The 16,007-nt window shown below is 44.7% G+C and overlaps 1 protein-coding gene across 2 annotated transcripts in view; it reads left to right on the forward strand.

Moving 5' to 3' along the window:
• The first annotated feature begins 1,551 nt into the window (after positions 1-1,551).
• LOC115542664 (uncharacterized) overlaps positions 1,552-16,007 on the forward strand; it is a 35,030-nt gene continuing 20,574 nt past the window's right edge. Inside the window, exons 1-3 of one of the 2 annotated variants that reach the window (XM_030355004.1) lie at positions 1,552-1,699; positions 2,253-2,404; positions 3,061-3,121. In XM_030355004.1, coding sequence (XP_030210864.1) covers positions 3,085-3,121 — 37 coding nt within the window. In that variant the 5' untranslated portion in view covers positions 1,552-1,699; positions 2,253-2,404; positions 3,061-3,084. Of the gene's footprint in view, positions 1,700-1,740; positions 2,405-3,060; positions 3,195-16,007 lie in introns of those variants that run through there. The other variant, XM_030355005.1, reaches the window with a different exon arrangement.

A 16,007-nucleotide genomic window follows, 5' to 3' on the forward strand; every position in this document is an offset into this window, starting at 1 on the left:
GGGTAGGCCGACCCAAACATCTCTCAGGTCTCTCGTTAATAGACAGTCTAGTACACAGCCCTGGGCTAGGGTAGGCCGACCCAAACATCTCTCAGGTCTCTCGTTAATAGACAGTCTAGTACACAATCCTGAGCTAGGGTAGGCCGACCCAAACATCTCTCAGGTCTCTCGTTAATAGACAGAGTCTAATACACAGCCCTGGGCTACGGTAGGCCGACCCAAACATCTCTCAGGTCTCTCGTTAAAAGACAGAGTCTAGTACACAGCCCTGGGCTACGGTAAGCCGACCCAAACATCTTTCAGGGCTCTCGCTGGAACGAGGCTTTCTGTCGACCTGCCAATCAGGCCAAGCTCTGCTGTGTTGCAAAGGGGAATTTATAAGAATTCATTGTGGGTTTGATGTTGTTAAAATCTTGTTTGTGATTTATATTTTATGGGTTACACAAAAAAAAAGTTACAAAATATGTCACACAAAATTATATTTTGTGTAACAATTTACTTCAAGGCCATCCATTAAAGCTGGTGTCCTAGCCCTATTTCTGGCAGGTGACAGGTAGACTAAACTAAACTTCCCTCAACAAGCAATCACAAGTCTACTACCAGTGCCCTGATATGAGAGCAGCAGACCCCTATAGTACTGCTGAGTGACTTGTGTTTGTCCTCTGTGAAAAGGGGCTATTCTAGCCCGGGCATTACCCCCGTGTGTGTGTGGGAGTGTGTATCAGGGTGTCGGATTCCCACTGTTACTCAATCTCCCAGCACATGAAGGGAAGTGGCCGCTCAACATCCACCCCCCCCCCCCCCCCCCCCCCCCCCCCCCCCCCCCCTCCCTCCGTCCACAGTCACCAAAGACGCTCTTCAGTTGATGGACGTTTCTATGGCAACTGCTAGTCGGCGACGTCTGGACAGACTCCAGACATGAACTCTGATCCGCACCTCACTGATAACAGGTGATCAGTATGGCGTGTCCGCCCCCATCCAGAGAAACCCGCTTGGATAAATTGCCCCATCGATATCTGTGCAGCCACGGAGCGGAGGAAGCGAGCAGGAAAGAGTATCGCTGACCATGGCGGCCCTCACGGTGGCCCACTTTTCCCGACTCGTCCTCTGAGGGGCGTGGTACGTCTCTGCCACCAGAGGGCAACAGAGCGCTGTACCGCCCATGGGAGAGACAGAGACGGGTCTAGCGCAGAGTTGTTACCCGTCAAGAAAGTTTAAATAGTAACACAAAAGGAAAGAATGGGATGTATGATATTCATAAGCCAGTAGACCTACAACTTACCTATGGGTTGTGTTCAAAGATTGTGCAAAGGGGTTTGTACAGCCCTATATTAGTTGTACTTTATGTCGTTATTGATGTACAATTGTACAATTGATAACAAATAAATAAATAATAGATATGGAAAAAAATAATCAATAACTTAAAGATATGATCTAAAACCTATTATACAATGATGTTAATAAGAGGTTTTTCAGTGCTGTTTATTACCTTTCTTTAGAGCGTGCATGTTCCTTATTTGGTCATCCCGGAAGAAACTTGGGTTTCGTTTTCCAATCGTAAGAAAAGGAAAATCATGCCGACTACTGCCGTGAATAAACAAGACCCACCCTTTCTTTAAAAGGTCCATGAACCCACCGAGTTCACAGCCGTGTACAACTTGGAGTGAGAGCAGTGGTGGTTTTAGCATAGAGGCATAAGGTAGGTTAAAAAAATAGGGTTTTTTTTGCACACACAGAAACGAAGCAAGACAAGTCTAAACGATAGACTTTCGTTTAGACTTGTTAAGGGTCGCGGTTATTCACGGCAGCAGTCGGCATGAGTTTCCTTTTCTTATTATTGGAAAACGAAACCTAAGTTTCTTCCGGGATGACTAAATAAGGAACATGCACGCTCTAAAGCGTTAAAAAATAAAATTAAGGGCTAGGAAAGGGTTGGTGATGTAAATTATTTTAGTCTATGCTATTTCTGATGACGTGTGTCAACAGTTATGAATGGTTCTCCACGTAATGGACAACACCATATAAGGTTTGATGATTTTGTAGATAAGTTAAAGACTACAAACATGGCCACTTTGCCATTCCGCTAAAGCCAAGACAGACCAAATGTTTCCCTTGGTAAACTAGAACGTGTAGGCGTGGCTTATTTACAATTCCTCCCACTTGCAATATAAACTGTTTGTTTATCTGTGTTTGGGAGATGCTTCATGAACCACCTCCAGAACTCAAGCTCGTTTACCGTGTGTCTCTGTTAGAATAAACCACGTGTTGAACATTTACCACTCTCCGAGTCATAGAGGAGGCACGAGACCGCCACACCACAAAGGATCAAAATAGTTTTTCAACAATTGGGGAGCAAGCCCGGAAGGCCGCGATCCGGACAACTCAACTTGGCGAGCCGGCACAGGTAAGCAGAGCCTTTTGAAGTCTGTTGTAGTGTTGACTGGGTTATACATGGTAAGCCAGTTTTGTCTGTCTGATCCATTCTCTTAAAATAACCTGGCGTGTGGTATAATACGTGGTATAGTGTTGACGGAGTGATAAATTCCAGGAAGGTTGTTTTATAAGAGGGGTGTGGTTAGCCCTCGGACTTTCGAGTGACGACTCAATGGTAAACTGGTTTGGTAACTAGTTAGTCCTTACACGCCTATGTGATGGAGAGACTTCATGGGCTGGGAGATTGAGTTTGTTTGTATTGTTGCATGGTGGGTAACTTCACCCATGCAACATTTATTCCTAATCGTCCCTTCTTCTGCGTCATCTTATAAACATTGATGCCACTTTCAAATTTAAAGTGCCCCGAGTTTGGCCAGGCATTGGAAGAAATTTGTTTAGTCAAATACAACATTGCACTTCCTCTTCTGAAGTGAAAGTGAGATGTGGGAACCCGGTCGTTCCTGTAGACGTGTGTGGCCGACAGGTTTTGAACAGCAATTTAAATGAGATAATGTCAGAAAGTAAATTGATCTGGGTGGTTTAAAAGAAAGTGTTACCAAAGCGAAAGCCCCCTCAGTGACGTGTGTGTGTGCGCGTGTGTGCGTGTGTGTGTGCGTGCTGTTTCAGTCCGCCGCCCGGCCCACCGGCCGCATGGAGGAGGACCCCGCCCGGCTGCCCTCCCACCTGCGTGAGTCTCACCTGCGCCACAGACAGACAGACAGACAGACAGACACGTCCTGCGTACTCATTCATGCACCCAGGTACACACTGACACACACACATGGGTACTTACACAGACACGTACACATGCACAAACACACGTACATCCTGTCCTGACACGTACGTGCTGACACACACACACAGACACATACGTACACGCGGACACGCATACAAACATACACACACGTACAGTATACGCTGACATAAACTCAAACACTCGTGTACACACTGACACACACGCGCAAATGAAAACACACGGACATGCTGACACACATACACAGGAACGTGCTGACTTGTACACACGCAGACGCGCACACCCAGTCCAGCCGTGAGAGGCTGTCCCTGGGTCCATGCGTGGAGCGGTGTGTTTCAAGGAGAGGAGGAGAAATGGTTTGTTTTGTGTTGTTCAGAATGACGTCAGTAATCCCTAAACTCGGCACGCACTAAAAACATGAACCAATGAGGGGACGGAGCACACACACCAGCGAGAGGCTGTCAACATCAGTGCAGTTCACACACACACACACACACACACACACACACACACACACACACACACACACACACACACACACACACACACACACACACACACACACACACCGAGAGCTCACACTTTGGTTGAATATTAGCACAAAACAGGCAGTGACCTTTTTAAGATGAGATATAAGATAAGATATACTTTATTCATCTCAGCAGAGAAATTTGGATGTTCCAGCCGCCAACATACATACACACACAACACAACACAAAACATGTATGCATACATATCCCACCTATACAAAACCATGAGCCCACAATACCTAGCCTAGGAGAGAAAAAGTGGAATGGATGGTCCAATATACAGGGGTTCAATATACAGGTGCAAAATTAAAAATACAGGTTGATATAAACTTAGCACAAAAAGTAAGGAAAGTTGTGTTTGGTCGATTATTTCTCTGTGATAACAATGCTTTTTGGCAATAAATCTTATACCATTGCAGTGATGTTGATAGGTTTTCAATGTAGTGAGTCCCCGGGACCCACAGGTGGCGAGTTGGGTGGGTCCCTGAGAAATTCAATGGGTCCCGACTCCCCAGTTTAAAAAATGTGTTTCTTTTTTATTATTATTCTATTTCTTAAATTAAATTAATAGTGTTAAACTCCTTGATGGTGGTATGATATGGTTAGAGCTGGAGTACTCAACCGTTCATGTTTAACACTAGAAACGCCGGGCCATTTTTACTTACTCCTAGCGCCGCAAGAGGGGTCAAATGACCCCTAAGTCATTTTAATGAGAGGCTGTGCATTTGCACATAATGATCACTACATGGCGCCAATGAGCTATTACAGCGCGAGCGCCACATTTGTGTGTGCGTGTGTGTGTGTCACAAGCCTAGTCCTCACGATTTTGTCATAAATGTACATATATTCAATGAGAAGGATTGCAAAAGAATCCTGTTTGATTTGCTCATTCGACACGAATGAGCACAGCATCGAGCAGTGGAAACGTGGGTTTATTTACTATGAAGTTCGTATTTTTAATTGTTGAAATGAAATCAGCGGTGACGAGCTAGTTGTTTTGGTAGCGGCTAAATTAGCATGTCGCGATACTTTGTACAGGGGGTCACGTCTGCGCCGAGTAGATGCGCAGAGGGTTGAAACAGCGCTTGTCCGATCTGCTCACATGAAGGTTTCTTTGGCCAGTTACTGTGATTAAACACGAGTTGTTTAATGTTCACTATGTATCGTTTTTCATGGGGAAAATGAGATGCGTCCCCGGGACGCATGGATAGTGAGTTTAGTGCGTCCTTTCAGATTTTAATGCGTCAGGGACGCAGGACGCGTACCTAGCAACATCACTGCCATTGGAAAGCCTGTTTAGTTCCCTTTCAAATGGTGCCCCATTTGTAAGGAACATGCATTTGTGGGATGGTCGGTTGCGCCCATGAAAAATGTTGTCAAATCTTTTCTGCCATTGCCAAACCGGATATTTTGCTGTTGCTATTGAGAATTGTTTTGAGCTTCTGGTACCCCCAGGTGCTGCCAATCAGGTGCCTAATTGGCATTTGATTGGGCAACTTCAAGCTGGTGTTCCGCAAAAACATTATTAGCCCTAGTGCCCTGTCCTGTCCTGTGTACGGCCGCTTGGAAGCTCCAAGTATAGCAGCATCAACACAATGAGATTCCACTCGTTCTCATCAACAGCCTCTGCTCTGTACAACGCTGTACCCAAAAATGTCAAGTCAATCCCAACCCTGATCCAGTTCTAGGCAGAACTTGACCGCTTCCTTCAATCCATCCCTGACACTCCCCCTACTCCTGGATACACTGGGGCCAACAGAAATTCTCTGGTGGAGTGGGCTAGCAGCAAAAGTCAACTATAGCTGCTACCAACGGGAAAATGGCGGTGGAGACACCCAGGGGTGGACTGGGAGAAAAATTCAGCCCTGGGGTCTCATTTATAACCGTTGCGTACGCACAAAACGGGGCTGAAAGTTGCGTACGTGACTTTTCACGCCAAGGTTGTGATCTATAAAAAACCAACTTGACGGGAAAATGTGCGCAGCCCTAAGCAAACTCTGACCCATGCGTACGCATGGTTTGGAGGAAAAGGAGAATTGGCGACACAGATGGTGTGGTGGTGAACTGAAGTCAGACCGAAGAATTGCAGAGTGAGAACGTTTTATCATCGCCCTTCATAAATTTAATTTCAACCCGTATCATGCGTTAAATCCTAATCAGAATAATTTAAGTCCACTGCGTTATTTCTCAGTTATAACTCCAGAAATATCTCCTTAGAATAGAAATAAAAATAAATTCTCTATATTTAATCCCGTTACTCCACCATACTGTCCACTGACGGCGCGACTGCATGGAATAGAGCATCTGTCCAACATGTGTCAATAACATCATATCTTTATGTGACACTGTAAACATCTGTAATCCTTAGCCCAAGTGAAGGAGTTCAAGTAGGCTACCTCGGGGTCTTGTTCGCGAGTGAGGGTACTATGGAGCGTGAGATTGGCCGGAGAATCGGAGCAGCGGGGGCGGTATTGCGTTCGCTTTACCGCACCGTTGTAACGAAAAGAGAGCTGAGCCGCAAGGCAAAGCTCTCGATCTACCGGTCGATCTTCGTTCCTATCCTCACCTATGGTCATGAGGGCTGGGTGATGACCGAAAGGACGAGATCGCGGGTACAAGCGGCCGAGATGAGTTTTCTCAGAAGGGTGGCTGGCGTCTCCCTTAGGGATAGGGTGAGAAGCTCAGCCATCCGTGAGGAACTCGGATTAGAGCCGCTGCTGCGGCTGCTCCTTTACTTAGAAAGGAGTCAGCTGAGGTGGTTCGGGCATCTGGTAAGGATGCCCAGTGGGCGCCTTCCTTGGGAGGTGTTTCAGGCACGTCCAGTGGGGAGGAGACCTCGGGGAAGACCCAGGACTAGGTGGAGAGATTATATCTCAACACTGGCCTGGGAACGCCTCGGGATCCCCCCGTCAGAGCTGCTCAATGTGGCCCGGGAAGGGGAAGTCTGGGGCCCCCTGCTTGAGCTGCTCCCCCCGCGACCCGACCCCGGATAAGCGGACGAAAATGAGATGAGATGAGACTGTAAACACATAATCAAATGTCAATTAAATCAAGTGTGAAAAACCAAGCCACACTCCTCATCACAATCGTTGTCCGTTACTCTTGATGCTTTTCATGACAAATCAGGCATTAAAAAGGGGTTATGTTCAAGAACATTTTACGTGGGTGATTACAAACTGATTATCCAAGGCGTTCTCGTCAGTCTTATTACCGTAACCCTATAAATACAGAGGTGAGCGCCGTGGTAACGCTGCACCATATGGCACTTCTGGCGGACCATTCAAATGGCAGGATTCGGAGGGAGAGGGTATTTAGGGACCATAACGATTTATTGGTAGGCTACATAAAAATATATAACTCCATGTCAGACCACTTCTTTTTTTAATTCTGGGAAAGTACGCTCCGTGCTACTGACAGAGTTCACTGCTGCAGCAACATGTTGCCACTCACTCTGCTTTTTGTTGTTGGCGATCCCAATCCCGTGACCGCCGAACAACTCACCCACAAGTGTCTCCACTTCAACCTCCGTGAAATTTCGCTTTTTTGATTTTCTCAGTACTTCTGCCATTGTTTCCAACAAGACATAATACCGGCATCTGAGTCTGTTTTATATGCAGATCGCATTCATGAGGTCATTTGCATTGACCATTTATGGTTAAAAAGGGGCGTGTAGAGGGCGGAACGTGAAGCTGATTCAGCTGCGCACAATTGTAGTCAGTATGTGATTTATAAAGCAAAGATTGCGTACAGGTGTGCGTACGCAGTGTTTTATAAATCCGAATATTTTTTGACGCACGCAAAACTTGGCTTCTGGGCGTACGCACATTTTTAGTAACGATCCCACGCACAGTTTTATAAATGAGACCCCTGGCATTTTCTCTCCAGACCAGCCCACTACATTATTAGCACAAGGGGTGGGAGGAGACGAACGGGAAGAACCTATATCCGAATAATAGTACAGTTTTTTGTTTTTCAAGTTTGTGTTTCTTGTGCTGCTGACAAGAAAGGTTTGAAACCCGCACAGGAAGTTAACAGACATCCTGTGGTTGCTGCATCTCCACCCGCCATATCTCCTACAAAACCCTTGTTACATATCACACATGATCAAACGCTAAATCCTCTCTTGCAGTTATTAGTCTGTGACTGTGAAAATCGTTTGGTGTAAGCCCAGCATTAGTTAAAACCAGACTCGGACAATAATAAAAAAATCTCCTGACAAATAATCTAAATAGAAACATATTACAGACAGTAACATCATTAGAGCTGAAACCAATTTGTTTTAACGGTGACTCAGTCATTATGAAACCATAAATAGAGAATTGAATTTTTTTTCTCATATACTTCTCTTATTCTCATACACGTGTATGTGCACATGTATGTATACATGTGCACATGCATGTATATGAGAATGCATATCTATTCAGACCTGTAATTCGGCCTACCTGCATAACTGTTAATTTAACTTAAAAGATATGCAAATGTTTGAAATTAAAATCTATGTGAAAATCTTCAACCAGGAAATAATCATAATCAAACCTTTTGTTTCAATCTGAGGCAAAACAAGTTGCATAATAAACTCACAAAGTCAAGAGAAGCTCTCTCTCTCTCTCTCTCTCTCTCTCTCTCTCTCTCTCTCTCTCTCTCTCTCTCTCTCTCTCTCTCTCTCTCTCTCTCTCTCTCTCTCTCTCTCTCTCTCTCTCTCTCTCTCTCTCTCTCTCTCTCATAGAATAACTTCTAGCAGGTGAGGAAAACCTGTTTGACAGGAGATGATGGTAGCAGAGAATATAAAGAGACATTTATGAATAACCAATTGTCATTTTATCACACATATAGTATGTTTCTTCACATAAACCTTTAAACATACACATATTGCATTCCTCTCGAAATAGTCATCACCTCAGTAAACAATAAATGAATTGAAAGATTACAATAAATTCAATGGCAAATATTGCAAATTAAACTAATTATTTCCAATAGGTTTACTTGTATTTTGTGCTAAAATTCAAAGTGTCACATCTGTATTTACAATACAGCTTGATTCTGCATCTCTATTTACAGCTCATTATTAGTCCATGTCAATGTTTACTGTTGCTATGGCAACAAGGGACTGCTGACGTTAGCAGCTGTTAGCTAGCTTAGCCAAATCATCTGAACAATAATAACCAATAATATCACAATTCGGCCTATTTAAACAAAATCAACCACCAACAGTCACAGCCCTTCAACTCTGGGCTAATATGTTGTCACAAGTATGCAGTTAATTAGGTCACATCACATTCAATGTAAAAACGTTTTCTACTTGGTTTTTGACATGTCTCAAAATGTAGCCTAGCTAGCCCCAGGCTAACGTTACTTAGCATATATGCCTCCACTCGCTCGTCTCCTGGCGCAGCAGCACCTGCTGGGGTGTGGACCCTGGCACCAAATAGGTCTGTCAATTTTGAACATTTAACTTCCATCTCCAGAGGCTTAAGTCGCCGTTTTTCAGCACCACCCGGGCGTTTTCAGCTCCGTACCGGCTCCCGGCTCCGGACCATGCCATGAGGTCCCGCCAACCCTAGTTTGTGTTGTGATTGACAGCACTGTCAGGGCTCTCTGTGCCAGTCAGCCCATGATTGATTGACAATGACAAACATAGACCAATAATATGCGTCGATGCTGGCAACACACTGCTAGCTCTCTGTAGCCCATTGGCCGGCCCAATTGGAGGGAATTTAGAGAGAGAGGAACATAGCGGACCGGACCGGCCCACATTGGGTCAACGGCCCACCGGGACGATGCCCGGTATGCCAGATGGCCAGTCCACCCCTGGAGACACCTGATGTCTTGACCTAGGTGTTCTAACCTGAAACAAACCCTAGGTACCCTAGGTAGGTACCCTCTCCAAACTGAAGGCCAAGTTCTATATAACGGGGGATGTCAAAGACAGGCCGCGACGTGGGCGTCCCAAGAAGACGACACCATAAGAAGACCATTTCATCACCCTGTCAGCACTTAGGTGCCGTAGGCTGTCTTCTACAGATTTGCAGTCAAGGTTTGCAGGACGACATGGCCGACGGCTCTCTGCCCAGACAATCCTGAACAGACTACACCCAGCCAACCTCCGGTCTCATAGGGCTCCCAGGAGTCCTGCCATGACTGCCCTTCACCGTCAGGCCCGTTTGCGCTGGTGTCGGCAACACGTGCACTGGAACCTGAACATATGGAGGAACGTTATGTTCAGTGATGAGTCCAATGAGTTGGATCGTAGGGTCGAAGTGTGGGGAAGACGTGGAGAACACGATGCTTATTGCTGCACCGATAGCATAACTCTTTTTGGTGGAGGCAGTGTGATGTTGTGGGGTGGCATCTCCCTCACTGGAAAAACGAGCCTTGAAAGTGATATAGAGATGAGATTCTACAACCAGTGGTAATCCCATATCTCCACAGTCTGGGACCGAACTCTATCCTCCAAGATGACAACGCCCCCACAGGGCGGGGTTTATCAGAGACTACCTCCAGAATGTGGGAGTGGAGAGGATGGAATGGCCAGCTAGCAGTCCTGACCTCAACACCATTGAAAACGTATGTGATCAGCTTGGGCGTGCTGTTTGTGCCAGAGTGACCAACACAACCACATTGGCTGACTTGCGACAAATGCTTGTTGAAGAATGGGATGCCACCCACAGCAGTGTGTGACCAGGCTGGTGACCAGCATGATGAGGAGTTGCCAGGCTGTTGTGGCTGTGTGTGGTTCTTCCACACGCTACTGAGGCTCCTGTTTGTGAAATGAATAAATTGTTTAATTGACAATATGTCTTGTTTCTTCAAACTTCAATCATCCAATACACCAAACGAGTTAATGGCAGAATAAGCTGTTTGGCATTGGCAGAAAAGATCTGGCAAATTTTTCATGGGCGCAACCCACATACTCAGCTCTGCTGCTCATCCCACAAGTGCATGTTCCTTACAAATGGGGCTTGAAAGGGAACTACACAGGCTTTCCAACGGTATAAGATTTATAGCCTTACTAATAGGGGAGCTTTATGAAGTGCAATTTCAGTAGGTTAATAAAGTATTCTTAAATCTCTCCTTTCTGCAGCTTAGCTGCCGTAGCCTACCACTAAAAACACTCTTGTTTACTTGTACCATCCTTCTCTCCATCACCACCTCCAGGGACACTATAGCAGTCCCCAGTGTAGAGCCAGCCCTCCTAATCAGGTCGTTAAGCTTTTTAGAGTCACAAGCCCTGATGCCGCTGCCCCCAACTGATGGCTGCAAAGAAAATGGCACTTGCCACAACAGACTGATAAAACATACATAACATTTTGCTACACACATTAAAAGACCTAAGCTTCCTCAAGAAGTAGAGTCTGCTCTGTCCCTTGTTGTAGACAGCCTCTGTTTGTTGCTTCCAGTCCAGTTTATTGTTCATGTGCACACCCAAGTATTTATAGCTCTCTACCACGTGCACTTTATCCGCAAGGATCTAGACGGTGCTTAGCTCAGGCCTGGCCCTCCTGCTTTCCACCACCATTTCCTTGGTCTTTGTAACATTTAAAACAAGGTGGTTTTCCCCACTCCATGCAACAAAGTTATCCACCAGCTGCGTGTATTCTGTCTCATCTCCACCACAGATACACCCCACTACCGTACTATCGTCTGAGAACTTTTGTAAATGACAAGCCTAAGAGTTATGCTTGAAGTCGGAGGTGTATAGTGAGAAGAGGAAAGGGGACAGCACAGTCCCCTGCAGCGCTCCTGTACAACTGGGGATGTCTGTCAAAGACAGACAGGGGACACAGAAGGAGATGTAGTCTGTTATACAGTCCGTCAGGGAGTCAATGTTATTCCCATGTGGTTCGCAGAGCACATCCCAGTCTGTAGCCTCAAAACACCCTTGCAGGAGCTCATGGGTTTCCTGAGACCACCTCCTGACTGTCCTTGTGGTTACCGGTTGCCACTGAACAATGAGTGTGTAGGTGGGACTAATTAGAACCAGGTTATGGTCTGACCTGCCAAGGGGAGGAAGGGCTGTGGATCTGTATGCATCCTGTGCGTTTGCATACAGTAAATCCAGTGTTTTATTGTCTCTGGTAGGGCACATGACAATTTGGTGAAAAGTTGGGAACGATGTAGAGAGATAGGCATGATTAAATTCCCCTACGTACGGTAGGAATAAAGTCAGTACCTGACTGCCAATTCCCAGAATACAAGACATGCTGGACTCTCTTACTGGCAGCTATTGGTTTTCAGTCCTGGACCAGGGTATTGCCTATACCACCAAGGCTTCTTAGATGAGCAGAGCAAACCCCTAACAGCATTCATCACTCCTTAGGGTTCATAACACTGGACTAGAATCCCATTTGGCCTAAGCTCGGCCTCTGCCGAATTTTAAAGAAACATGGAGGAGTGTTTGTGTGGCCTAAGAGATGTCATGTGTCAACTGTACCTGGACGATAACCTGGTACATAGTTCCAGCTTCGAGGGTCATCTTCAGTGCATCTAAAGAGTTCTACAGCGATACCAGAAGCATGGTGTCAAACTGAGTCCAGGCAAGTGTGAAGCATTCAAGAGGAAGGTGCGCTTTCTTGGACGCATGGTGTCAGGTGGGGTCTCTGCAACAGTGGGTGACCTGAGAGAACTGCTAGGATTTCTCTTCTACTACAGAACATGTATACCAAACTTTTCCAGGTTAGCAAAACCACTGTATCAAGGGGAAAAGACAAGAAATGGCTGAACACAAGAAACAAAGGTAATTTTGCCCCCAAATTGCCCCATTGACTGGACACAGACATCAAGCCATCAAGAAAGGCTGCACTCTCTCATTGACAAGTTGACTGTGCCACCCATCTTAGGCTACCTAGATCTCACCGAGCCCTTTACGCTTCAATGTGATGCATCAGAAGAGGGGCTGGGGGCCCCTCTTCACTGTCTATTCATACAATAATCCTTTGATTTATGTCCTTTCAACAGCCAAATTAAATGCCTCAGGGCATGGCTGGGTTGTTCAGCTGGCCGACTTTCATTTCTCTATTAAGTACCACCCAGACAGGTACAATGCCAACGCTGTCGTGTTCTTTTAGAAAAGGTAATCAAATCAGGATTGCTTTTAACTCACTTCATTTGTTAAAGTTTCGGTATGGTAACTATGAAGCAAAAGGAGGGGAAGTGTATGTAAACGTGTGGAGAGACGCTTGGCAGGGCATCCCGGCTACCCTGCCTCTAGAGTTTCTGCTCTATTCTTGCATACGCCCTATTTAGATACGGAGTAGGTGCGGCCTCTATGACGTAGTATGTGCTCTGATTGGCTATGATGTTGAGTCCCCGGCTTCTTCATATTTGTGAAGGTGCTGCCATCTTGTGGCTATGTGCGGTTATTACAGCTTATACCACGGTCTGCGGGAATACTCGATTCTGATTGGATGCAGGGTGTGCATTAACTCCTGATATACGGACACCTGGACAAGTAGTTCCGTCAAATTGTCTGTTTACCGTTCTCAATTAATGCGCTAGCTGGCGTATCGTCTCTAAAATAGTAGTAACCATAGCAACGGGAAACAAAACAAAGCTGAGCGGACTATAATACCTCCCGCTACCTCCCGTTCTAAAGTCGTAGCTATGGCCCGTCCTAATTACTGGAGGAGTGAACAACGTTTCCGTTGCATGAGAACCCAACGGGCGTGTAATGGTGGTTCCGGGTATTAGTCAGACCCTCAGGCGTAACCAGGCAAACAAATGTATGTTTTGTGGAAAACTTTATATTCGGATTGTAAAACGCATGAAAATATAAATTAATGGTCTTAATTTGGTCACCGTTGGTAAGTGACCGTGGAATAAGCGGGATAATGCCCTTCGAGGTGTCCATTATCAGGAATTAATGGAACCGTCCTCCGCTTCGCGTCGGACGGTTCACGCCTCCACGTCGTCCATTAATTCCTGATAATGGACACCTCGTCGGGCATTATCCCTTACATATATGTTGGTTGCTGCTCCCTGGTGTCTATGCGCAGTTTATTTGCTGATTCGCGTCTCAATTCCCTCCTTGGTCATCACAGATTACCATTCTACAAGCCATAAGCACACTCTACCACAACAAATATATAAAGGTCTAAAATAGAAAGTCAAAATAGAAAAAACTCATGGTTACATAACTATGCAACAATCATCAACACCCAATCATAGAGTCAATGGGCACACATATAAATTCATCCATATAAAACTCATCAAATATTTCTAGGTATGTGTAACACAAAGTTATACATTTTCAGCATGCATTGAAAGTCAAAATGACAAAATAATGTAATATAAGAATTAAAAATTCCCTGCAGGCTTGCATGGATTTGAATGGCTCAGGTGATCTTCATGTATTGGTGCACTGTATGTATGTGGGAGGTTTTGGACATTGTTCTAGTCGTAGCTCCTGTTTCCCTTGCTGTCATCCGGACCAGTAATTCATGAATCCAATGTTCGTCTCTTTTTGTCAAGGGCGCGGCTCACATGGAGAGGTTACTAGCATGATCACATGTGAGCAACCTCCTGGCGTCCAATCGTCAACTCGCCCGTACCAAAAGTTAGGAACAGCAGATGTAGCGCTAATCCACCTGTTGTCCTTAACCATAGAGATAAAAAAATAAGAAATCACATATTCAATCTTCAATATTAGGCGACACACTTCTGTGTTAACCATTACTCATAACCACAATTACCTTCATTATTCTATCCAATTATCTTACACACCTATTTAAATTGGATGACGTAATCTTCTTTTATTCTACCTATTGCTCGTATTTTATTCACTTCAATGTACCTAACACGTTCCTCTGTGTTGTCCTTATCTAGTTTTTCGTTGGTCACCATCACATCGATACATTATTTCCATTTTCTAATCATGACTGACTTGAATTCTCACCGAACCTGTGATCGCCAACCTTCCCAGAGAAGTGGTGGACAGTAACGAAGTACAAGTAATTTGTTACGGTACTAAAGTAACTTTTTAGCGTATCTGGACTTTACTTGATTATCATTATTTTATGAGACTTATACTTTAAATCAACTACATTTCGTAGGTGAAAATCTTACTTTTTACTCGACTACATTCCAAAAACCTGTCGCTCCTTTCAACGTACCTTTCAACAACATGCATGCATCACCATAGACGCAGCTAACCATTGCGACGTTGCGGATACCAAAAAATGTCAATATTTAACCTAGAAGTACTTTTATGCAAAGCGAACTTGACCGCTGTCAAGGAAAGTGGATTTTTGCCAGATTCACGTCTTTGTTAACACTCTGCAAGTAGTCCGGTAACTTATCAACCCCAGCGTGTGCAAAGAGCTTTACAGAAAAAGGAAAGAAGGCAAAACAACCAAACAAAAATAAATGTCTAAGAACAATTGTATCACAGGTATTTTTTTTACAATTATAAAAAATAAAAATAATAATGCAAGAAATGAAAAGTGTACCAGGCAAAACATAAAAAATAGCACAATTTCACTTAAATAAACTTTTTAAAGCCTTTGCAGTGCAGGTGAGTCTTAAGGAGGGGCTTAAAATATGTCACTGGATCAGCTTACCTTATTTGCTCAGGAAATGCATTCCAAAACTTTGGGGCTAACACGGAAAAGACCTGTCCCCTTGAGTAGGAGGCCGGGACTCAGGAATAGTAAGTAAACCTTTGCCTGCAGACCCTAATGTGCGAGTAGGACAATAGGGCACTAGTATTTCTGAGATGTAAATAGGAGAAAGGCCATGGAGAGCTTTAAAAGTTAGCAACATATTTTTTAAATTATTTCTCCAGCAAATTGGTAGCCAGTGAAGGGATGCAATATTTGGAGTAATGCGTTCACACCTTTTAGTTTTGGTCCGGAGCCTGGCAGCAGAATTCTGTACTTTTTGAAGCCTATGTATGGACTTTTGGGTGAGGCAAAGGAAAAGACTGTTGCAGTAGTCCAGGCGTGAGGAGATGAAGGAATGTATGATGGTTTCTGTGTCTGTTGATGGTAAAAGGGGTTTAATTTTGGAAATATTCCTTAATTGATAAAAACTAAATTGAACTAGCTTTGCGATGTGTTTTTCAAAATGTAGATTGTTATCAAACCAGAGACCGAGATCCTTGGCAACAGGTTTGGCTCTATCACGTAACGGACCTAAAAATTTCAAAATCTGTTTGTTTGACATGTGCTGTGACCCAATGTTGAGTATCTCAGTTTTATCTGAATTTAGCTGGAGAGAGTTATTTGACATCAAATTTTTAGCATCATATATCATATAAGTCCAGACCAACATAACGGTTGTGTGCGAGTTACATA

Source organism: Gadus morhua, chromosome 4, assembly GCF_902167405.1.
Source record: "Gadus morhua chromosome 4, gadMor3.0, whole genome shotgun sequence".
NCBI classification, from domain to species: domain Eukaryota; kingdom Metazoa; phylum Chordata; class Actinopteri; order Gadiformes; family Gadidae; genus Gadus; species Gadus morhua.